The 26,568-nt window shown below is 43.4% G+C and overlaps 1 protein-coding gene across 8 annotated transcripts in view; it reads right to left on the minus strand.

Moving 5' to 3' along the window:
• IQSEC2 (IQ motif and Sec7 domain ArfGEF 2) overlaps positions 1-26,568 on the minus strand; it is a 227,854-nt gene that overhangs the window by 128,730 nt on the left and 72,556 nt on the right. For 4 of the 8 annotated variants that reach the window (XM_056541237.1, XM_056541235.1, XM_056541242.1 and 1 more), the window contains one exon: positions 13,707-13,736. In XM_056541237.1, coding sequence (XP_056397212.1) covers positions 13,707-13,736 — 30 coding nt within the window. Of the gene's footprint in view, positions 1-13,706; positions 13,743-26,568 lie in introns of all 8 variants that reach the window. The other 4 variants (XM_056541238.1, XM_056541234.1, XM_056541236.1 and 1 more) reach the window with 1 other exon arrangement.

A 26,568-nucleotide genomic window follows, 5' to 3' on the forward strand; every position in this document is an offset into this window, starting at 1 on the left:
CAGCCTGATGAAATGACAAGGTGCAGTAATCAAACACCCCACCCAAAGCCAGAGGATTCATGGGAAAAGTGGGCCGCATTACAGAACCCACATCATTGTGAAGTTGTACACAAAAATGGAGCCTATCCCATGCCTTCCATGTCAGCAAAAAGTCTGCACTATAAAGCAAACAATTTATAAATCCCACAATGCTTCTTTAAAGTGTGAACATGAGCAGCTGCACAAGGGACATAAAAGCTGCACTATCTTTAGAAGAAAAAACTAGGACTGGATTGATGGTACAAGCAGGACATGGATAAGAACAGGGCTGCACTTGATGGGTTTCGCACTTAGCTGTGCTTAGTCATAGTGTGACTAAGCTCAACTGAGCGAGAAACATGTCAGGTGCAAAATTGTTCTCATCCCTGCCCTGTTAGTACTCGAAATCCAAATAAAGCAAGATTATTTTTTTTTTACTTTCCACCTTCTTGCTGAAATTCCCAGCGTGTGCTAACAGAGCTGGGTCACACAGTGATACATACTGAAAATTGACCAACTCAACTGGGGACCAGTAAGTATTGTGCATGGATCCTACTCAAGTTAAAGGGGTAATCCACTGGAATTTTTTTTTCTCAACTGGTGCCAGAAAGTTAAACAGATTTGTAAATTACTTCTATAAAAAAAAAATCTTAATCCTTCCAGTACTTAGCTGCTATTTGCTCCACAGGAAGTACTTCTTTTTGAATTTCTTTTCAGTCTGACCACAGTGCTCTCTGCTGACACCTCTGTCCATATCAGGAACTGTCCAGAAGAGGATAGGTTTTCTATGGGGATTTGTTCCTACTCTGGACAGTTCCTATAATGGGCAGAGGTGTCAGGAGAGAAAAATACTAATAAAGTTACAGTAAAAGAGACAAAAAAAAGCCTACAGAACCTATCCTGCTAAACGGAAATACAAACATCTGTATGCAACATATACGGGCAACTACTTTAGGCCTACATTTTTGGGCTGTTTTTGACAGTCCAGGACAAGTTTTACTGCCCAGTGTGCCTCCAGCTGTTTCAAAACTACAACTCCTAGCATATCTTCGGATGTCCAGGCATGCTAGGGGTTGTAGTTTTGCAACAGCTGGAGGCACATTGTTTGTGAAAACACTGGTCTGGGACTTAAAGGGGTACTCCGGTAGAATGCTATTTTTATTTTTTATTTTTAAATCAGCTGGTGCCAGAAAGTTAAATAACTTCTATTAAAAAATCTTAATCCTTCCAGTACTTACCAGCTGCTGTATGCTCCATAGGAAGTTCTTTTTTTTTCTTGGATTTCTTTTCTGTCTGATTACAGTGCTCTCTGCTGACACCTCTGTCCATGTCAGGAACTGCCCAGAGCAGGAGAGGTTATCTATGGGGATTTGCTCCTTCTCTGGACAGATCCTGACAAGGACAGAGATGGCAGCAGAGAGCACTGTGGTCAGACAGAAAGGAAATTCAAAGAGAAAAGAACTTCCTGTGGATCATACAGCAGCTGATTAGTACTGGAGGGATTAAGATTTTTTAATAGAAGTTATTTACAAATCTGCTTAAATTTCTGGCACCAGTTGATTTAAAAAAAACATAGTTTTCCATTGGAGTACCCCTTTAAGGCACTTGTGTACAATATTTGCTAGGCATTAAGGGGGAGATTTATCAAAACCTATCCAGAGGAAACGTTGACCAGTTGCCCATAGCAACCAATCAGATCACTTCTTTAATTTTTAACAAGGCCTCTGCAAAATGAAAGCAGCGATCTGATCGGTTGCTATGGGCAACTGGGCAACTTCTCCTCTGGACATATTTTGATAAATCTCCCCCTAAATGTTTGCCTATGCAACCCAACTGCCCGGTGTGCCTTTTCGTCCCAGCAGGCCCGATTGGGTAGTATGTTAGTCAGACAATGCCTTTAACTTATGACACAACTCCATCTGCTGCTAATATGATCCTTTCATTTCTACGGCACTGCTAGACATCCATGTGCACTGTAGACAGCACGCGACTATTACCGTTCGCTTTTCATATGAAGCTCATTACTGTACTTGACGCATACAGCGTGTTCCAGTCCTTGTGGGAAATCTGCGCTGGGACATGCAGCACGCGGTGGTTTCCTTTGATATTTTCACGCTCCACCCTTACATTTGTCACTTTCACGCAAACAATTCTGCTTCATTAATACCACGATTAACCGAATCAAATGGCGAGAAAATACTTAAAGCAATTCTGTAACTGCGCTCCGTGAAATGGATGACTGAAGCCGTCATTTGGCCGATCCAAACAATGACCAATCAGACGGGAGAATCGTCATCCAATGACCATTTATAGCTACTGACAAGGGTTCATCAAGTCCAACCTATGACCCTACTGTGCTGATCCAGAGGAAGACTAAAAAGGCTAAAAACCCTTATGTGGTAGATGCCAACTGTCCTGCCCATATAAGGGAGTGGCGGCCATCTTCTCGCTCTCTTTCTCCTGGCTCTTGATGAGAGAAGACCTATATCGCAGTAATCGCAGTGAGTTAGGCCTGAGCATTGCGGCAACGGCTGAATGATCTAAATTATGGAGTGTGTCATCCCCTAAGCACTCTGCAGTATCACCGGACCCAATATTTCCCCCAAATCCGGACGGATCTGCACATCACTCCCTAAATTCAGAGACTACAAGTTTAATGCAAGGTCCGCAACTTCTGCCAGTCGCTAAACAACCTAAGAACTGTTATATGAGACTGTTACTACGCATTGGATATTGCAAGCACTGCAGTAAAGTTATTCCAGTTCAAGTTAAATCTGCTTGTGGAACTTCAGTCATTTCATTGCACCTATCGCTTCTGGGAAGGGCGGCGATAGGCCGGAACATAGATTCAGCATACCAGCCCTCACCCTGGCGTCACGAGTGACAGGGTTAATATTAACCCCTCATATATCAACATCATACCATCCCTACCATACACCCCCAAGGGCTAACACACATATACATATATATATATTAGACCTGGTGGATCGGAGGGGGGGGGATGGGTGGGGGTAGAGAAAAAATGGTACAAGGGCATTAAAATGGAGGGGTAGAGAGGGATAATGGCAAAAGGGGATCAGAGGGAGGGAGGAATTATGGCACAAGGGGATTAAGATGGAAGAGGGGGGGGGGGGGATAATGGCATTTTTGCCATATCGGATAATAATGGCACAAGGGGATCAGAGTGAGGGTGGAATAATTGCACAAGGGGATTAACTATTGCATTAGTATAAAGGTTAGCACACGCCTTTTGTCCGCGGGTACCTCTAGCGCGTATTTACACATGAGGGGTACCCTCGGACATACTTTCAGCCTTTGGGGGTACAGTCGCCAAAAAGGTTGAGACCACTATTCTAGATTATCATGATACTAATCTATTTATACTGGGCAATAGCAACATTCAATCATATCGGTATCTTCTACATGCAAAAGGGTGAAAAATATATAGGCGCTACAATGGCTCCCGATTAGCTTGTCTAGATATCTGGTATTCATCCCTAATGGAGGCAATGATGATATGTAGGTCTGAAGCTATGTTCTCATGGTGGAATTCTGCACAGAAATTCTGCAGAAGCAGAGTCCCATTGATTTCAATGGGATTTCGCTGCAAAGTGCAGGTGGCATAATTTCCTGGCACTGAAATCCTGATTCCTGCATCTGCAAAAACAATGAACATTTTTTGTTTCTGCGGAATCCGCACATAAATGCATTGCTGTCTATTGACATGCGCATTTCCGAGCGGTCTTAGTGCCGGCAGTTTGCAGAATGTCCGCAGAGTGAGATTATGTGCAGACATTCTGCCGTGTGAACCTGGCCGTAGAACTGAAGTGGTCCCATCAGCTTCCCAAAATGATAGGGTTGGGTTGTGTTAGGGCTCGTTCACACTGCCAGCCTGCTCCGCGCTAGGGAGCTCCATTTGTCAGTCCGTCGGAAGGATGGGAGTTAAAGGGGTACTCTGTCCCTAGACATCGTATCCCCTATCCAAAGGATAGGGGAATAAGATGTCTGATCGTGGGGGTCCCACAGCTGGGACCCCCGCAATCTCTCTGCAGCACCCAGCATTCGTTTAGAACACTGGGTGCCAGCGGCGGGGGTTGTGATGTCCGGACCACGCCCCTGTTGATGTCAAACCACGCCCCCTCAATGCAAGTCTATGGGAGGGGGCGTGGCAACCAAATAGACTTGCATTGAGGGGGCGTGGTGTGACATCACGAGGGGCGTGTTCGTGACGGCACGACCCCACCGTCCGCTCCAAGCGTTCGGAACAAAATGTTCCGAACGATGGGGCAGTGGAGTACCCCTTTAAGTGAAGAGAAGAAGAAAAAAAAAAAAAGCAGTGCATGTCCTATTTTTTTTTCTTCGCTCAACCTCTGTCAAAAACTAGATCCCTGAATGACCCCATTCGAGTCACAGGATGCGTCAGGACCTGGCGGTGTCAGTATTGGGTCCGTTTGGTACAACAGGTATGAGCACAACGGCAGTGTGAACCTAGCCTTACTTGGGAAATACGGTCGGGAATACCAATTTAGAGAAATGTGGCAGGGCCTCACACCCCCCAAATAACCAAAATGAACCCCATTTTGATTCCTTGAGGCCTTCTAATTTCATGGATGCCCCTGGCTATGGGGTAATATTCACTGAAGCAATACTTGACTGGATCTTCAGACTTCTCCACTCACGTTCTGGTTTTAGACAATTCATTTACAGAAAGAAGTTCTCATTCATGGGACCATATACTCAAATGTATATAATGCCGATTCCCATGGTCAGGGCAGGATTTAAATTATATTGAAGGGGTTCATACCACTTATATAAAACATATCTAAAAGGATGATCATGTATGCAAACAAGTGTCAATACTCAACAATGGCCTCAGGTTACAATATTTTGGTCTTTTCTGGAACATTGTAACTTGAGACCAGACTCATCATACAATGTACAGACAGTCCAGATCTGTGATACCTGTCAATGGCCGGAAGATCCGACCAATCAGAATGGACATTTCACTGGTAAAACCCCTGTATTACTTAAGTGTATGCACTGACTGGTGTCTGGTAGCGCCCCCTACAGTACAGGGAGGTATTACATGTTCTGTACTACTCTTTATCTGTATTACTGAAGTGTATGCACTGACTGGTGTCTGGTAGCACCCCCTCCAGTACAGGGAGGTATTACATGTTCTGTACTCTTTACCTGTGCCAGGGTTAGCTGCTCCTTTGGACACCAGGTGAGGGCGGCTCCATATTGTTTCTTCAGAACACGGTGCTTACTGTACAGTATCCTGAAAAAGCTCCTGCCCTCTATGTATAAATTGATCTGTAGCTTCTAGCAGCTATTTCTGATTTATATGTAAGGGCTGCAGGGAATTGTAGCTTCACCACAGCACAGAATGGAAGGGAGCTCGGGTGTGCTTCAATGAGTGGGGTGACTGATATGTGGGAGGAAGAAAAGTGACCTCACACTTACAAACAAGGGATCCTGGACCTTCTAATTGGAGGGAGGGAACTCTAACAGGAAATAGCCATTTTAACAAAAAGAAAGCAGCAGAATTATGGTAATCTCACAACATAGCCATTTAGCCCCAAAGACAAGCACCGATCTAAGCATGTTCATAACTGTCTGACAAGTAAGTACTAAAAAGTCACCTTACATTGGATAACCCCTTTAAAATTGTAACTTGAGGGACCACTGTACATTTCTGCGGAAATTGTTCACTTGTTTATTCACTTTACTTTCAAGGGCTCAAAGACCACTATTCAGATAGATTTGTTTGCTGTCCATTGACTATTGATCTAAATGCGACGAATGGTGGGAATGAGTGATGTGGAGTGATAGGGGTGGATGGTAGTCATCTGTAAACCATACGCTTCGTGGAGGCCGACAGCACTTCTGTCCATTTCTAGCGGATTATTACTGGTAATTAGCGATGATACAGCACCGCAATAATCAACCGAGTGCTGCTATTAACTCAGCGCACTTGTGTACTGTAAGAGCGCGGAAACCGTTAGTAATAGATAACAGACAAATGCATATGGAAAGATGTAAAATTAAAATAAATTCTTGCCAGCCTATCTATATATATATATATATCTATCTATCTATCTCAAAATTGAAAATGGTGGTGTGGGGCCACAGAAACGTTGCCTGTATTTTCTGGAATAAACCACTTCTTTGCACTTTGAGTTGGTGTGCTGCAGTCTCCTTCAATTTTGTGTGTGTGTGTATATATATATATATATATATATATATATATATACATACACATATACACACACAAAGGTCCAGAAATCACCGCACAAGTAGATCTTGGATCAATAAAAGCTGGTATTCTTTATTCCCAAAATAAGGTGCAATGTTTCGGCTGTGGTAGCCTTTATCAAGCATATATATATTTATTTATTTATTAATTTTTTTTTTTTTTTTTTTTTTTAGAAAAATACTAATAAAGTTACAGTAAAAGAGACAAAAAAAAAAGCCTACAGAACCTATACTGCTAAACGGAAATACAAACTTCTGTATGCAACATATACGGACAACTACTCTAGGCCTACATTTTTGCCTGTTTTTGACAGTCCAGGACAAGGTTTACCACCCACTGTGCCTCCAGCTGTTGCAAAACTACAACTCCTAGCATGTCTGGACAGCCTTCGGCTGTCCAGGCATGCTAGGGGTTATAGTTTTGCAGCAGCTGGAGGCACATTGTTAGTGAAAACACTGTCTGGGGACTTAAAGGGGTACTCCGGTGGAATGCAATTTTAAATTTTTTTTTTTTTTAATCAGCTGGTGCCAGAAAGTTAAACAAATTTGTAAATAACTTCTATAAAAAAATCTGAATCCTTCCAGTACTTACCAGCTGCTGTATGCTCCATAGGAAGTTCTTTTTTTTTTCTTTGATTTCTTTTCTGTCTGACCACAGTGCTCTCTGCTGACACCTCTGTCCATATCAGGAACTGTCCAGAGCAGGAGAGGTTTACTATGGGTATTTGCTCGTGCTCTGGACAGTTCCTGACATGGACAGAGATGGCAGCAGAGAGCACTGTGGCCAGACAGAAAGGAAATTCAAAAAGAAAATAACTTTCTCTGTAGCATACAGTAGCTTATAAGTACTGGAAGGTTTGAGATTTTTATATTGAAGTAATTTACAAATCTCCAAGAAAAAAGGGTACAGTCCTCAATGTTCTCTATAGGGAAAAACTGGAACACTGTTGGTATAATGGTAATAGTAGTGATGTCAATGCGGATGATACTGGGAGTGTAGGTAATATACAGTGGTCCCTCAACATACGATGGTAATCTGTTCCAAATGCACCATCGTTTGTTGAAACCATCGTATGTTGAGGGATCCGTGCAATGTAAAGTATAGGACAGTGGTCTACAACCTGCGGACCTCCAGATGTTGCAAAACTACAACTCCTAGCATGCCCGGACAGCCAACGGCTGTCCGGGCATGCTGGGAGTTGTAGTTTTGCAACATCTGGAGGTCTGCAGGTTGAGGACCACTGGTATTGGAGGTTATACTCACCTGTCCCCGCCGCTCCGGACCGTCACCGCTGCCCTGGATGTCGCCTTCTATCGCTGTCGCCGCGTCCCCAGGGTGTCCCCGACGCTCCGGCAAGGCCTCTGCTTCCCCGGCATCCTCGCTCTCCGTCGCCGCCATCACGTCGCTACGCACGCCGCTCCTATTGGATGACGGGACGGCGTTCGCAGCGACGTGATGACGACGATGAAGAGCGCCTACGATGCAGAGGATCCCGAAGAGGACGCGCCGGAGCCCCGAGGACAGGTAAGTGATCGTCAGCGGACCACACGGGGCACCGTAAACGGCTATCCGGTGGCAGCTAGAGCAGTCTGTGCCGCCGGATAGCCGTTTATGGGATGGCCCCGACATACAAAAGCATCGATGCTGCCTTCAACATGCGATGGCCTCTGAGAGATCATCGTATGTTGAAATGATCGTATGTCGGAGCCATCGTAGGTCGGGGGGGGGGGGGGGCACTGTAGTATAATACTAGTTCTGGGGATGAATTTACAATGATGGTATAATTCAGAAAGAAGTGGAGGGAGCGCTGGGTATATGGAACAAGAGGGATAGAAGGAAAAGAATAATAGAGAGGTGGACAGAAATCAGAGGGGTACGAAAAGAGAGAGACCTGACCACTAATCGAGTGCAACAAGTAAAAATGTGAATTTATTACTAATAAAATACAAGAGGGTATCACAGGGCCCTTGCGATTCCCACCTAAAATCAGTACAAGAATTAAATAAAACAAGATATATAAGCAATAAAACAAATAAATGCAATCCCCTAAGTGTGGAGGAAGTAATGTCCTACAGATATAAAGTGTCCGTATTATCACAGATGTCCCTGTGGAAGGAAAATAGCAGAGCAATATTCTCAGTCCTGTAAGAAAGACACAATCCTGTGGAAAGATACACCCATCTTTCCACGGGAATGTGCCTTTCTTTGGGTGGGTTCACACTAGAGATGAGCGAATTTACAGTAAATTCGATTCGTCACGAACTTCTCGGCTCGGCAGTTGATGACTTATCCTGCATAAATTAGTTCAGCTTTCAGGTGCTCCCGTGGGCTGGAAAAGGTGGATACAGTCCTAGGAGACTCTTTCCTAGGAATGTATCCACCTTTTCCAGCCCACGGGAGCACCTGAAGGCTGAACTAATTTACGCAGGAAAAGTCATCAACTGCCAAGCCGAGAAGTTCGTGACGAATTGAATTTACTGTAAGTTCGCTCATCTCTAGTTCACACCACGAATATGCTATACGGTTTCGGCATACGGTTTAACAAAAAAAATGTATGCAACTGTACAGAAAACCGCGCCCATAGACTTCCCATTCAAAACTGTATGCACCATATTGTATACGTTGTCTCTGTTTTTCAAACCATACGGTTTTTCACTTTTTTTTCTGGACAGAAAACCGTGACCTACAACGTTTTTTGTTCGGGTGAAAAACCGTATTAAACCGTATACGTTTTTTTTTTATTTATTTTTTTACATTGGAGTCAATGGGATTATGTGCGTACGGTTCCATCCGGTTTTTGACTTTGCACAGCTTTTTTTTCTTGGAATTTCAAGCAAGCATTTGTACACACGTTTTGATACAGTTTAGTCAGGTTTTGAGGAATCCGTTTTTTTAAAGGGGTACTCCTGTGGAAAACGTTTTTTTTTTTTTAAATCAACTGGTGCCAGAAAGTTAAACAGATTTGTAAATTACTTTATTACTATTTAAAAATCCTAATCCTTCCAGTACTTTTTAGGGGCTGTATACTAAAGAGAAATCCAAAAAAGAAATGCATTTCCTCTGATGTCATGACCACAGTGCTCTCTGCTGACATCTCAGTCCATTTTAGGAACTCTTCAGAGCAGCATATGTTTGCTATGGGGATTTTCTCCTGCTCTGGATAGTTCCTAAAATGGACAGCAGAGGTCAGCAGAGAGCACTGTGGCCATGACATCAGAGGAAATGCATTTCTTTTTTGGATTTCTCTTTAGTAACCAGCCCCTAAAATGTACTGGAAGGATTAAAGCTTTTTTAATAGAAGTGATTTACAAATCTGTTTAACTTCCTGGCACCAGTTGATTAAAAAAATAAATAAATAAATAAAGTTTTCCACGGGAGTACCCCTTTAATCAAAAACCTGATACAGGAACTGTACTGCAAAAACGTGGTGTGAACCAAGCCGCATGTAACTAATAGTTTATCTACACAGGGTGCCTCCAGCTGTTTCAATACTACATACTCCCAGCATGTCCTGACAGCCAATAGATGTCAGGGCAAGCTGGGAGTTGTAGTGATGAAACAGCTGGAGCTGGAGTGTAGATGAACTAAAGGCGGAAGTCCCCCCCCCCCAGCAGGCATCAGTGACATGGTGCCTGCTGGGGAAGTCTGCCTGGTAGTGAGCACTCTGCCAGGCAGACAAAAAGCATTTTTAATATAGTAAAAATAAAAATTTAAAGCAGGGACGGGGTTAGGGATAGATGTGCAATAGGCAGGGACAGAAAAAAAAATAGGATGGTGGGAGCTACCCTTTAAGGGATTGCATTTATTTGTTTTATTGCATATATATCTTGTTTTATTTAATTCTTGTACTGATTTTAGGTGGGAATCGCAAGGGCCCTGTGATACCGTATTTTCCCTCTATCCCTCTTGCTCCATATACCCAGCGCTCCCTCCACTTCTTTCTGAATTATACCATCATTGTAAGTTCATCCCCAGAACTAGTATTATACTATTACCTACACTCCCAGTATCATCAGCATTGACATCACTACTATTACCATTATACCCACCGTGTTCCAGTTTTTCCCTATAGAGGGACTGTACCCTTTTTCTTGTATTTTTGTATATATCACAGCACCTTGTGTATCGAGTGCTAACAGTTAAAGGGGTTATCAACCGGCTCCAGAAAGTTAAACAGATTTGTAAATTACTTCTATTAAAAAATCTTAATCCTTTCAGTACTTATGAGCTTCTGAAGTTAAGGTTGTTCTTTTCTGTCTAAATCCTCGCTGATGACACCTGTCTCGGGAAACGCCCAGTTTAGAAGCAAATCCCCATAGCAAACCTCTTCTAAACTGGGCGTTTCCCGAGACAGGTGTCATCAGCGAGGATTTAGACAGAAAAGAACAACCTTAACTTCAGAAGCTCATAAGTACTGAAAGGATTGAGATTTTTTAATAGAAATAATTTACAAATCTGTTTAACTTTCTGGAGCCAATTGATATATAAAAAAAAGTTTTTTCCTGGAATACCCCTTTAATCTCTGTTCCCTACTTTCTGTATCTATCTGTTGAGCTGCACATACCCACATATAATTTACAAATCTGTTTGACTTTCTGGCACCAGTTGATTTAAAAAAAATAATAAAAAATAAAAATTCCCACCGGAGTACCCCTTTAAAATTAATCATGAAGGCTGCTCTGTGTCCAGACTGTGAATGAGGAAGCTCTCTTTACCTTTCCAAGCAGTAAGTCACAGCACACTCTATAGCCCGGAACCAAGAAAGCTCCCTCAGCCCTTGTCCATCATGATCAGGGCCGATCACGAAAATGGAGGTCAATTGTATCTTGAGTGAATGGATCAGTGGTGTATGTATGCTCCATTAATTTGAGCATCACCTAGCATTAACCTCTGCCACGTTCAGAAGTCTTTGCTCGCTGCTTTATTCACTGTTTTTGTGATCCAACCACTGGGATCCCCACCGATCAGCTAGTTATTCCCTAAGAAGAAAAATTCCATATCCCGAAAAAAAGTTGCAGAAAATTTTAAAAGTCCAAAATTTATTCAGTCCATATTAAAACCAAAAATCAAAACACCCTGTGTGGATAAAACCCCCACGCCGTTGGCGTGGGGGTTTTATCCACACAGGGTGTTTAGATTTTTTGGTTTTAATATGGAGTGAATCAATTTTGGACTTTTGGGTTACGTTAACACGCGCAAATTTTTTAGCGGGTTTTCCGCTGCATATTTGAAAGTGGGCGGGCTCTTCTCGGCTGTCCGCAGAAGATTTTCCGCAGCGGACTGTACACTGCAGAAAATCCACCGCAAGCTCCATTGAAGTCAGTAGGGACTGTGGCGGATTTTCCGCAGCGTAAACAGCCGAGAAGAGCCCGCCCACTTTCAAATACGCAGCGGAAAACCCGCTAAAAAATCCGCACGTGTGAGCGTACCCTTAAAATTTTCTGCTACTTTTTTTCGGGAGCTGGAATTTTTCTTCTCATGGTTTCATATACACTGAGGTAACGGCTCGGCCTTATCCTGGCTTCCGGATCAACATCTACGAGTGCCTGGACAACTATTGCTACAAACGGTGAGCTGGCTATATCCTTTTTTTACTTATTCCCTAGCCTGCACACAGGGGATAACCCCTTTATTAACGTTATATAAATAAAGAGCTCCAAATACCCCTGCACAGATCCAACAATAAAAATAAACTCTGGCCGTGTACACACACCACAAGGGGGAGCTCTGGGGCAGAATGTATACTTTTTATACACTGCATTCAATGATAAAACTGTATGCATTTTGCTAGTTACAACTATAGACAATCAAAACTTTATTTAATTTTATGGCTATGTGGGGGGATTTGGGGCTTTGTATCAACAAAACTGAGCTCCACATTTAAAATATATTAGGAAGGATTTAGCATAGACGGCTTAAACCAATGTTACATAGTTAGTACGGTTGAAAAAAGACATACGTCCATCAAGTTCAACCAGGGAATTGAAGGGTAGGGGTGTGGCGCGATATTGGGGAAGGGATGGGATTTTATATTTCTTCATAAGCATTAATGTTATTTTGTTCCAGGAATGTATCTAACCCTGTTTTAAAGCTGTTAATTTTTCCTGCTGTGACCAGTTCCTGAGGTAGACCGTTCCATAAGTTCACAGTTCTTATGGTAAAGAAGGTGTGTCGCCCCTTGAGACTAAACCTTTTCTTCTCCAGACGGAGGGAGTGCCCCCTCGTCCTTTGGGGGGGGGTTTAACCTGGAAGAGTTTTTCTCCATATTTTTTGTATGGGCCATTTATATACTTATATACGTTTATCATATCCCCCCCTTAAACGTCTCTTCTCAAGACTAAACAATTGTAACTCCTTTAATCGCTCCTCATAGCTAAGATGTTCCATGCCCCATATTAGTTTAGTAGCGCCTCTCTGCACCCTTTCCAGCTTCACAGTGTCCACTGGTGTGGAGTTAAAGGGGTTATCTGGCCTTTAAAAAGGTATCCTTTATCCACAGGACAGGGCCTGACTCTCCCTGGGGAACCCTCCGAACTCAGATTCTGAGACGTACGCATCTCGGCCGGTGATTAGTTTAGCGGACCGTCACTGCTGAAATGAGTAAGTCTCTGAAGGTGGGGGCTGGAGCATTCAGCAGGGAGAGTCTATTATGGAGATACGTGTTTTTGTTTTTTTGTTTTTGTTTTTTATAGCACCTTTAAAAGGGTGGACAATGGAAATCCCTGATCTTCACTAGACGCATGTCTTACAAGAAATACCTGGATTACATTTTAGGAGTTGGGAATACAGATTATGGCTTAAATCACAGTTCCATTTTTGGACACGTCTCAGTAAGATTATTTTTTTTTTTTGTGTAGTATAAAAGGCGCCGAGCAACGCCTGAAAATAGCTGCAAAACTAACAAGTCTTGTCTAAATCGAGCACGCTCTGCGATGTTATGCTCTAGTGAAAAGACCAATTTAACAGTGAGATAATGTGCCAACAAAAGATGGTAATCTACACAGTATACAGGGCGGTATCGGGAAAGCTGTTTAAGCTGTGTAAACTGCAGCAAGAGCACAGGGCTCGGAATGACAACACTTCCTGGCACACGTGACCGACGCGCAGGTTCTCAAACAGGGAAAGAAAAACACAGTGATACAAGGAGAAGGATATCTAAACCCAAGGGGATGGGATAAACTGCTGCACAATGCTCGGACCCTGACGCAACAACCGCTGGAAAACCTACACGGGCAGAACCTCGCTCACCACCGAAAAGCCAGAGTCCATGACTACGAAGAGTTGTATGATGAACTTAACCTAAAATGACTCTCTCGCTCTCGCTCGACACAAAATCAAAAATAATAATGTCACAACGCTCCCAGCGTAAAGGCCCAAGCAAAAAAAGGCAGGACATAAATAATAATAATAATAAAGAAAGCAAACTCACCTTACCGTCCTGGAGTTCTCACCGTCAGACCTGCAACACATAAAATGATAAAAGGAGAATGTTAATATGAGCAGAACTATGAAGGTCGGGGTCTTTTTTGGCGACAGTCAATTCTAAAAATGAGTTGATCAATGCCATTGTCCTTTAAAGCGGTACTCCGTTTGGATAGGGGATAAGATGTCTGATTGGCGGGGTCCGGCCTCTGGGACCACCTGCGATCTCCACGCAGACACACTGAACATTATGCTCAAACACTGGTTTCGGGAGGCCGTGACGTCGCGCCCCCCTTGTGACGTCGTGTCAAGCCCCCTCCATTCATGTCCATGGGAAGGGTGTATTCACACGTACAGTATCTTGCGCATATTTGATGCTGCCGATTTGAAGCCGTGTTCAGTCACTTAATGGACATTGATAACTGCAGCATAAAATCCTGCAGAGCAAATATGCGCAGGATACTGTACGTGTGAATGCACCTCAAGGGTATAGTCACGTGTACAGTATCCTGCGCATATCTGATGATGCAGATTTCAATGTAAACTAAATGACTGAACACCGCTTCAAATCTGAAGCATCATATACTGTACGTGCGAATACACCCTAAAGACCATCTCCCATCTCTCCTGATAAGTCTATAGAAAATACTTCTACTCCACATGAAACTATTCTGAAGCATTCTACATTGCTTTGCTGACCTGTATAAGCAACCAGTTTTTTTTTTTTTTTTCTTTTTGGGGGGGGGGGGGATCTGTCCAATCACAGTCAGACACACCCCTTTAACAAGAGTTAAGGAAAACAGGGGGAGATTTATCAAAACCTGTGCAGAGGAAGAGTCTTTAGAGGCCTGTGGAAAATGAAAGAAGCAATCTGATTGGTTGCTATGGGCAACTGCACCACTCTTCCTCTGCACAGGTTTTGATAAATCTCCCCCATAGTTGTCAATTTAGTCATAAATTCCAGGGCGGAGTAGGAAAAGAACAAAATGTAGTTTTTTTGGAATAACAGACATTTATGATGTGTTTTAGATAGTTTGTAGACACTTTTGGCTTAGTTGGAAAGCGGCGCAAGATTAGACAAGAGAATATGCACCAAAAAGTGCGCCACAATTCCGGCATAAAGTAAGCCAACTTATGGGTGGTCTAAACTTACACATCAGGGGGAGATTTGTCAAAACCTGTGAGAGGAAAAGTTGACCAGTTGTCCATAGCAACCAATCAGATTGCTTCTTTTATTTTTAAAAACCTCTGAAAAATGAAAGAAGTGATCTGATTGGTTGCTATGGGCAGCTGGTCAACCTTTCCTCTGCACAGGTTTTAAAAAAATCTCCCCAACAGTGTCTAAACATTGCCCAAATGTATCAAACATATTGGGGGAGATTTATCAAAACCTGTGTAGAGGAAGAGTGGTGCAGTTGCCCATAGCAACCAATCAGACCTCTGCTTTCATTTTTCAGAGGACTTTTTAAAAATGAAAGAAGCGATCTGATTGGTTGCTATGGGCAACTGCACCACTCTTCCTCTACACAGGTTTTGATAAATCTCCCCCATTGTTTTAAGTATTAGTCCTTTTTTAGGGTAGGTTCACCCAGCAAAAAAAACTTCCGGCCGGACAATCCACAGGCTGCTGATGCTAGGACCGTTCTCCATAGACGGCAATGCATTACTGACTAGATTCCACAGAAAGAATGGATAGGTCAACATTTTTGCCAGTGGACGGAAACAGAATCTCTGTGGCAAATGTTTCTGCTGCGGAAATCGTGCCGTATGCGCGGTGCAGCAGAATTGTGTAAAAAAAAAAAAAAAAAAAAAAAAAAACATTGAAAAGAATGGGAGTCTGCTGAAACAGAATTTGCAAGCGAGATTTTTTCGCTCTATTCCACTTAAAAGATCCCTTAAAGGGGTACTCCGCTGCTCAGCGTTTGGAACAAACTGTTCCGAACGCTGGAGCCGGCATCAGGAGCTTGTGATGTCATACCCCGCCCCCTTAATGCAAGTCTATGGGAGGGGGCGTCAGGCCCCCTCCCATAGACTTGCATTGAGGGGGTGGGGCGTGACATCATGAGGGGATGGGGCTATGCCATCACGAGTTACTGGCACCCACTCCAGCGTTCGGAACAGTTTGTTCCAAACGCTGAGCAGCGGAGTACCCCTTTAATTCGGGTAGGAAAAGGGACTAAGGATGAGCAGCTCCTGCTTTCGGGGACCTGGCCAATCGATATGAAAGATCAATATGTAATTCTAGACTTCCCTAAGGAGATTTCCCCTTGCAGTAGCAGAAGATTAAAAAGAGTAAGCCAGTAGCCAGACACATTCACTTAAAGGGGTACTCCGCAGCTAGACATCTTATCCCCTATCCAAAAGGGATAGGGGATAAGATGTCTGATTGCGGGGGGTCCCGTAGCTGGGGCCCCCCCTCGATCTCCCACAGCACCCGCATTCTGAAGAAACGCAGAGTTCTGGCAGCAGTAGTCGTGAAGTCACGGCTACACCCCTCGTGATGTCACGCTACACCCCCTCCCATTCATGTCTATGGGAGGGGGGGTGACAGCAGTCACACCCCCTCCCATAGACATGAATGGGAGGGGGTGTGGCATGAGGTCCCGATCACAGCTGGGGCACGGGAGTACCCCTTTAAAAGGTTTATCTAATATTGGAAAAACAGAGACTATTTCTGTAAAAAAAAAATGTAAAATTTTTTTTTTTTTTTAAAACAGCGCCACACATGTCCTCAGGTTGTGTGTGATACTACAGCTTAGTTACATGGCAGTAAATGGAACCTAGTTTATTCTAAGGATTTCCATGGGTCCTAGAAATCGCACCCCTAACAAAAGAAATGACTTATCTTACTAGAACATCCATTTAAACCTAGGCCTAGACGTGTTTGTCCACAGAGATCGAGCAATAACGAGATCTTACCAAACATGCCAAGAAAAACTTGCCCATATTGTCTCGAACCCAAGAACTCATGTGACCAGGTAAGAAACAAAACTAAGAACCATGCCAGGAGAAAAAACATATATTCAGCAAACCAACAAGAAACAGGCGCGAGGTTTTATTCTATTCAGGCCATGTTTATGCTTGTAGACAGTGATTTTGAAACACTATGAACCATTGATTTCTATAAATACAAAAAATATATATTAATAATATTATTATTATTTTTTATTATTATTATACCAATATTAAATATTTTTTGTTATCACTGGGATAGCTGATAACTAGACGATCGTGGGGGTCCAACCATTGGGATCCAACACCAATTGAGGCCCATGTTTGTCCACCACTCCATTCACCATGGGACTTCAGAGGATAGTCAAGCACTGCGCTTAGCCATCTTCGGAAGTCTCAATACCGGAATGGAGTACAGACTGATCACGCACCTTGCCACTTCACTGACTCATGGAACAGGGGATCTCCACTCTAGTTATTGGGGGGAGGAAGAAGAGAACCTCCATTGTTCAAGGGAGGTCCCCCCCAATGAAGTGATCCCAAGAAAAGGGGGTGCTTGGTGCCAACTATAAGGAGAGAACTGGTTGTATATGTGATATCATTATTTATTTATTTATTTAATATTTATTTATATAGCGCCTACAGATTCCGCAGCGCTTACAATGATTGCCAACATTTATGGGACTTGTGTTGGTAGCCATATTGGTTGTCTCGAAGATGGAATCCAAACCTAATCAGAGATCATAGATGTATAGGTTATGAGACGAAGCAGACAGTGCACCATACTAATGGATAAGCCCAGGCATTCCGCTATTTCCATCACCGGAGCGAACAGCCAGCTTTACTGACGTACGATGTTGACAGTGGCAATTACACTCATTTACGCATCCCACCCTCGTCCCAAGCCTTATTGCCTGCCAATTCCTCTAGGGCATACTGCCACAGAGCCAACCACCGCTGCCTATCCCCCATTAGCAGACGTGACCTTGTGAAAAGGATTGAAGCATGTGAATAGGGAGGAGGTCATCGATGGGGACCCTGATTGCCCACCATGAATGGAGATGAAGGCGGAGATCTGTAACACTAGAGTAAAGCAGTGTCTATACGAGATGTATTCATACCGAGCTCTGTGCCCAGAGTAGAGGTGTGGGCGTTAGGACAGGCAAGCGACTCCTACTCCTGCAGCATGATAACAGCCATAAATATTCATAACTACACCGCTCAGAACAGGAGGAGGGGGCCGCAGGATACAGCCAGGGAGAAGGAAGGAAGGATGTATCTCAGCTGGGCAACACAGACCAGCGCGCGACAGAGAGACCCCAAACACCACAGCACAAGGCTGCAAGGTAGAAGGGGCCTGAGACATCAACCCATGAGTTAAAGGCGCCGCCGAGGACATGCAGCATGAAAACAGGAAGCTATAGAAAATATGGGAGATAAAAATTCACACATCCGGACAGAAATATCTCAGCTTTAGACTATGTGAGATGACATTTAAGAGATAATTTTTTTTTTAAATGAAATCCATTTTCACCTACAGAATTTAGAATTTACTTCAGATTCTACAAATCTCATCCACGCATTTCAGATCTGCTGCCCACATTTTCTCCAGGGAAATACAAACATGCTGTCGTTGATTTGTCAGGAATTCTCACCATGGATATTACCATATTTAGGGTAGGGTCACATACAGCACTCAGTCACTTATTTGGCTGTTTAATTTCTGCTGCTGATTTTCCTACTCATTGAAGTCAATTGGTTGGAAAATCAGCATCAGAAAATATGCCGCAAAATAAGCGTGTTGTACATTTCACCCTACCCTTAAATGTAGCAGAGGTGACAACTATGGTGAGTCCGAAGCAAAATCTGCAAAATGTGTAGACCTGCCTTTAATTTGCTTGGATCAAGAAGTGGGCAGTGTATTTCCCATTGTGCGGCGGAATTTGGGCAGCTTGAAATACACTGCGTAAATGCTAGGTGGGACCCTAGGGTATATTCACACACACCAGTTGCAGCTGCAGATTTTACAAGGCATGCTGGGAGCTGTAGTTTCGCAACAGTGGGAGGCACCCTGATTGGGAAACACTGCATTAAAAGGGGTACTCTGGTGGAAAACACATTTTTTACAATCAACTGATGCCAGAAAGTTATACAGATTTGTAAATTACTTCTATTAAAAAATCTTAATCCTTCCAGTACTTAGCTGCTATATGCTCCTCAGGAAGTTGTGTAGTTCTTTCCTGTCTGACCACAGTGCTCTCTGCTGACACCTCTGTCCATGTCAGGAATTGTCTAGAGCGGATCAGGAATGGTCTAGAGCAAATCCCCATATCAAACCTCTCCTGCTCTGGAAAGTTCCTAAAATGGGCAGAGGTGTCAGAAGAGAGCACTGTGGTCAGACCGAAAAGAAATTCAGAAAGAAAAGAACTTCCTGTGGAACATGCAGCAGCTGATACGTACTGGAAGGGTTAAGATTTTTAAATAGAAGTAATTTACAAATTTTATTCACTTTCTGGCACCAGTTGATTAAAAAAAAAAAAAAAATCCCACCGGAGTACCCCTTTAAGCTGTTATAAGGTGTAATATAACAGCAGGAACCCAATACTAAAAACAAAAAGAAGCACCCAAATAAAAACAGGACGTTGCCTTCTTCCCCATAGTGGTTTCCTCTTTGCATCAGCAGGTAGGTGGCTTTGGTGAGTATTTGGTAGCAACGTGTTACTTGTAGTAGACAGACTGTGGATAACCTACCAAGATGAAGACAACAAAGAGTAGACGTCAGCTTCACTTGTCCCCAAGCGCACGGTAATCTCCACAGTAAACAGACAATGAAAGAGCAGGAACCAGCGCTGGAACGTCTTCAGATTTATTGGAGGTTAAAAACACAGGAATGGATAAGCACACATACAGACACGCGGGGATGGAAGTAACGCGTTTCAGGTCACGTGACCTGAAACGCGTTACTGCCGTCCCTGCGTTTCTGTATGTGTGCTTATCCATTCCTGTGTTTTTAACCTCCAATAAATCTGAAGACATTCCAACCTACCAAGATAATCGAGATCTATTTCTGCATCTGCGAGCGTTTGTCCAAGACAGAAAAAGGCTTGAAGACTGAGGGATTGTGCGCTTTAATTTGTTTGAGGCGGATATTTTTTTTTATTTTTTTGCCAAGCTCAAAAAACAGAGAAGAAAATGTAATTACACATGGACAGAGGACATTCATAAGAAGCCACGCCAACGCCAGCAGACACAGCCCGGCACATTATCAGCACAAATAGATTCCGCTTCACGGGGAGGATAAATTATTTAATTATAAGATCATTTCTTGGTCCAGAGCCCCCCACATCTCGCACCGCGAAGTAGTTTGGTGTACAAATCAGTGCCAGGCACTGCCAAGACCTACAATAGACATAAGAGACAAAAAGAAAAACCACACAGGCGCCTAGTGCGTTATTCCAAGATAGCAGTAAAAGATGGAAATAATGGTTAGTATTGTGCTCACCTGGAGCGCAATGAATATGCGCATATCACCCCGAAGCAAGGGGTACAAACGAGTAGGGGTATTCGAGGGGTGCTTCGATGCCGTAGGGAGGTGGACGCCAGTGCAGGAATGTCCACAGTACATGCAGTCAGATAGGTAGAAAATCCCTCTTTAGGCGCTGCTTTTCCCAATGGATACACTCGAGTCAGGTAGTCTATTAAAGATGAATTTTATTTGAATCAATGACGCGTTTCGGGTAATAACCCTTCCTCAGATTGGTGTCACACCAATCTGAGGAAGGGTTATTACCCGAAACACGACATTGGTTCAAATAAAATTCATCTTTAATCGACTGCCTGACTTGAGTGAATCCATTGGGAAAATCAGCGCCTAAAGAGGGATTTTCTACCTTTCTGACTGCAAGACCTACAATAGGAATTAAAAATTAAAATTGGAAAGCCATGGTGTGTGCCCGCTTCTAGGTTGCGGCATCGCTGATCGGCAATAAGTAATGACATGAGGAACTTTTAGGAAAAAAACAAGCAAGTGGGTACTTGCTCGACGCCTAGGTTGTGTTGGCATGAAGCACTGCCTCGTGAACGGTGTACGCTGGCCTGCAAATATTGGAGAGGAAGAGTCAAACCATTCTGTGCCACAAAACCCATGGAGAACGATGATCTAATATGACATGAGCGTCCAAATAACTGTAGGAACCAAGATAGGCAGCTTTTAGATTGGAGTATCCATATTTATATGGACACAACAGGCTCCTTCTCCCGATTTTTGTCCACTTTTGACAACTCATACCACTACATTAGTGGGATCCTTTGAGAAATAACTGTTATAATGTAAGGGGCACTCTATCCTAAAAGAGTGCCCAGCTCCATAGCCTCACTCATATGAGGTATATCCTTAGGTCTCATCAGGTAGCGGTAGTCATGCTGTATAAAGATATAACTCACAGTAAGGGTCTATTCACTCTGCACAATTTTCGCTTGCGGAATTCCACCTCAAATTAAAGCCCATAGACTTCTATGGGATTCCACACTCCCATTCACACTTCTGAATTTCCGCAAGCAGAAATTCAGAAGTGTGAATGGGAGTGCGGAATCCCATAGAAGTCTGTAGGCTTTAAATTGAGACGGAAATTCTGCAATGTGAATAGACCCTAAGTGTAAGGTTATTTCCTTCTACAGCCTCCACGGTGGATCATGACTACAACTATACTGGAGCTGTATATGCCCCCCACCCCGTACCTACAGATCATTTGGGCTACTCCAGTGTTTCCCAAACAGTGTTCCTCTAGCTGTTGCAAAGCATTCACCAAAGAAACAATAACTTATGCTGGTTTCTCTTCGGATGAAATGGGTGTGCTTGTTGCTGGCTCAAGCAGAAGTTCCAGCCCCTCCTGTTCAGCAGCGGACCCACCCGTCTCCATGACTACGCTTAGTCTCCATGTTCTAGCCTGCAATGAAGAATATTTCCCTGGTCTCTTGCTCCGGTTTGTTATTTACCTGTGTATATTCTTGATTTGTTATCCTGACTACCTCTATTGCTTTCTGATTCTGTTCCGCATGTCTCTCTTTGTTACAGACTTGACTTTTTTGACCTTTATTATAAATTTGGTCGTGCATTCCCTGTTATTGCTCCAATTGTTGTTCAGTTGTTTATTAACCCTTTTGTGCCCAACCTTTTTCTCTGACATTCATACTACATTGTTTGTTGCTTTGACTCTGCTACGCCCTGCACCTTAGTAGGGAAGGCACCGGCTCGGTGGTTGGGGCCACCCTAATAAACAGGTGGGCACCCCAAAAGGCAGGGAAAGAGTGTGTGAGTCAGTTCAGGGACACATTTACCCCTATCCAGCGAGACAGGGGTGTCTCTACATTGTTATAGTCTTTCAAAATTTTTCCTCATCTCTTTTATGGCTCTGTAACATCATAAATACTGCAAAAGCAGTTGAATTCCCTGCACTTTTCCTTGGAGGCTTGGTGTGCCAAAAGTTTAACATGAAGTAATTAGAAATTGATGTCTCTATTATGTAACACCAGAGATATACTTGTAACTTTCCTCAAGGAATTCTGCTTCTGGCCTGTGGCAACTTCCCAAGCTTTAGGGCAGACAGGCTGGCACAGATCTACCTAGCAGATGTACATTTTGCCAGCTCACACGCAGGCTGCAGGATCACGTTAGGTACAGACCACAAGCTGTCCGTGCACCTTGTGCCCCGACCATCTGCTACATACAGGCAGGGTGCAGGTAAAACGGATGGAAGAAGACAATGTTCAGTGAAGTTTGCTAATTACGGCAGCACCCCGACCGTGCCGGCATCTGCTCGATGCGAAGGATACCTGAAATAAACAGTGGCATCGAACTGGTGGAACGCAGATGACCTTAACGAGACCGATGTCCCGACCTACTGAACATAAACACTAAAGCCATATGAAAAAATATAAATAAAAAAATCTAATATCCCTCAGAGGGAGCACCAGAGGTCTAAACCCATCTTTCTCCTCCTCCGGCCCCATTTACTACAGAGCAATGACAAGTTAGCACTGTTTTTAGAAGAAAAAAAGCCATGTTTTCTAATATTGAACAACCCATTTAATAGCTAGGATTTCATTTTTCTTTCTTCTTAGGTTGGTCCATTTCTAAGTGAAAAGGTCTGCACCAAATATGGAAAAAAAAGTGGGAGCAACACCATGTCCCTGTCAGAATCAAAAACTCTTTATATGTTAACTTTTCCAATATACTGTTAACATTTATTTATCTATTTTTTTTAGAAATCATAGGTTATAAAAAAAAAAAGGCCACTATGATCCACCTGCAGCATCATCTTTGTCCCAGCTGAAGCCCAGACTAGAACAAAGTCTGGAAAGTGAGGGCAGGACCAGCACCCCTCTGTGTTCACTCCTGTCCTGTGCTATCCGACTGCAGCATGAAAACAGAGAGGAGGGGGTTAAAGAGCAGCCTGCAGTGATTGGATGGAGAGACCCAGCACAGCACAGCAGATTCAGGAAGGAAGTGAACGCATGGTGAGTGAGAGTGGGCTCAGTGCTTGCTTAGGAAATGCCCCTTCCTGAGCAGTGGATGTCAGAATAAGTTGGCAGAAGAGCAGGGGGATCTGTAAGCCAAATACAGAAGCTATGCACATAAAAAAATACATGTAAAGAATCTGCTCGACACTGCAGCTTTGGATTGTACAACATGCTTTGCGGGGCACAATCACAGCTAATTAAAATAATTTTGGCCTTGCGACTTGTGATATGCAAGTCACCAGAACAGGGATAGATATCTGGACATGAAGTGGCTAGCCTAATTTGGTTATGCACAGCATTGGAATATCTGAATGCTCCCTTTCATGTAGATAAGATGGAAGATAGCACAAGATCAAGCCACAGTGCAGGTGACAGTGTAGGTCACAGCCAGAGACGGCTCCACCATTAGGAGAGTTAGGCACCGCCTAAGGCATCGTTCTGAAGGGGGCCTCATGGCCAGGGGGGAAAACTGGTCTGTGTACAGTGGATTTCATTCAGTATCAGTATGGTGGTATTATCCAGTCGCTATGTGGTGGTCATGTCAGCGATCATAGTGTGGAAAATAATTTGGAAAACAGTATTACTATTTAGTCACTGCAGTAGTAATAGCTCATCCCGATGTGAGACATTATTTTATGTTTTTAAACTCCAATCATTGAGAAAATCCTGAGTGCATCCCTGGTAAGCGTTGATGCATACACTATATGCATTGCTGCTCGCGTACATTAAAGGAGTAGTGCAGTGAAAATAACTTATCCCCTATCCAAAGGATAAGGGATAAGTTATACATCGAGGGGGGTCCTACCGCTGTGACCCCAGCAATCTCCTGTTCAGGAGATCACGGCCATGTTCGAGTTTCGCCCAAAGTCTCACAAACTCTAGAGCCACCTCTGGTCAAAGCATCCAAGCAGCAGACTCCGGAACAGTGCACTAACGCACGCACTTTGGGTAACCAATAAAAAGACTATGGCCCAGATTTATCAAAGAACGTCTACGGTAGAGCTATTTTCCCACATTTATTTGAGTGGTGGGTTTGACTAGCGTGCATCTTATTTATCAAGAAGGTGCAGCAGGATGATGAATTTTGCGCAGCTCTGCTGTGGTGGGAAAAGCTCTACCATATACACTTTTTCTAGACACTTGTGAGGGAGGGAAGTAGACACTTTCCTGGGTCCTGAATTTGGCAGGTTAGGTGTTTTTACTTACTTACAGAGCTAACGGGACATTTTATGCTACAATCAAATTTGATTGTGGTGTCTAAGGGGTTAAAGCCGGGCATCACCGTGATCGGTGAGGTCTGCATTAGAGATAGGTCCTGGTGGCAGATAGCCGCCAGGACCACCCAGCTATGACCTGCGCTCAGTTCCTGAGCACGTGTCATAGAAGGGGAGTGGGACGCTGTCGTCCACAAGAGGTTAAAGGTTGAATTGCGGAAAGTAGAAGTGATTCTCACGCCTACTGGTAGGCGGTGTAGCTTTGCGCCTAAAAAAGTATCTTTGCGCAAAAAATAGCGACTTTTGACAAAAGTCGCAAATGATAAATACGTGACCACTGCATGGTCAAAGAGAAAAAGTTCTATGGGTAGGCAAAAAGAGTAAAACTGTTTATATCAAAAGATGCATAAAAGTCTCAAAATATGCTGCTTGCGCCTGAACTGCGCCTAAACATAGACCAAAAAAAAAAGGCTCTAAAATCAATGATAAATCTCCCCCTATAGCTTTTTGCACGATTTCAGAGTCTGCTGCTTGGATGCTGTGACCCACACTTTCTCTATGGCGCACTCCCTTCTGTTCGTCAGGAGATTATGACTTCAGTAGTGCACGTGCCAACCTCACAGCGGATGGGTCATATGGCTGCCATCCCTGTACGGAACGGCGGTCCTGCAGTATTTATTTCCAGATGCGAGCAATTGTTAATTCATTAACATTTCTAAAATTTATAAATTATGGATACGCATCACTGCTACTCTGCCCAGACATTCTGGGCAATGCTAAGGGTCCAGGACGGGGACTTTGTTAACAGAAATACACTGCACCGATCACCACGGGCCTACATGCTCTGTGTGCATCCCTGGCAGAAAGTCAGGAAACGGCAGCGGTAAACTCAGCACGATATAAATAAACGCTAGAGCCTGTGACTCACTCCTTGGCACTCCAGAAAATCTGCAAGGAGCATAGGATTCTTACCGAATCAACAGCTAGGGAACAAGCCTTAACCCCTTCGCGTCCAGGTACACATCTATACAGAACCTCTATAAAATAAAATAAAAACTCATCTACCTGGGACCAGAGCGCTCTATAATCCGCAGCTGTCCTAGATTTTTTTTATTGGAGTGGATTATAAAACAACAGGTCACCACACTGACCCTATTAAAATAATGGCAACCGTATAACCCTACTGAAATGACATACATATATATATATATATATATATATATATAATCTTCAGATGTTTAATAGGGGTTTTCCATGTTTTCTGCTTCATTGTTCTATCACAGTAGCACCTACCTCAGGATTCTGGGTGCAGATTATTCCAGATGGACTCCATGTATTATTACAGGGATTATCCACCAGGTCAGATTTTAGTACTAACCTGTCAGCCAGTAATGGACATGCTTCGGAACAATCCATGCTTGTATTGGAGCTAAATGGCTGTGTTGTGAGTCCACCATAATGCTGCTGCTTTCTTTTTGGGAAGTGGCTATTTGCTGTTGGAGTTCCCTCCCTCCAACTACAAGTCCCAGGATTCCTTGTTTGTGAGTGTGAGGTCACTTTTCTTCCTCCCACTCATCAGTCACCCCACCCATTGCAGCACAGCTGAGCTACATGTACCGTTTATTAAACTACTATTCCCTGCAGCCCTGTGGAGAATGATCTCCCTCTCACCCAGTGGTTGCTCCACCCATTGAAGCACAGACAGGCTTCCTTTCAACACCTGACTAGTGATGTAATGCCTTGGGCCGCACTGCAACCTGGGAAAAGCTGAGACAACACTTATTTTGTATGCTGCTAAAAATAAACATCAGGGCCAAGACAACACAAGAATTGCGAGACCAGGCGTCAAACACAGGTCCAGACACTATGTTATGAACTACACTAACTTTACAGCCCCTGTAGCATAGTGAAATAAAAAATTATCTTGGAATACCCCTTTAAGAGAGTTTAAACTGGACAACACCAGTAGAAACATAGAACATGTCGGCCGATAAGAACCATTCGGCCCATCTAGTCTGCCCAGTATCCTGAATATTATAATAAGTCCCTATATCTATAATAAGTCCCTATATGACGAAGAGAGGAATCCCCTCTGGAAACGCGTTGTCATGTGCTCCAAAAAACTGTATAACTGATATTACCCATGTATACCTTGTACATTGGAAAATAAAAAGCAAAACTTGT

Source organism: Hyla sarda, chromosome 9, assembly GCF_029499605.1.
Source record: "Hyla sarda isolate aHylSar1 chromosome 9, aHylSar1.hap1, whole genome shotgun sequence".
Classification (NCBI taxonomy): domain Eukaryota; kingdom Metazoa; phylum Chordata; class Amphibia; order Anura; family Hylidae; genus Hyla; species Hyla sarda.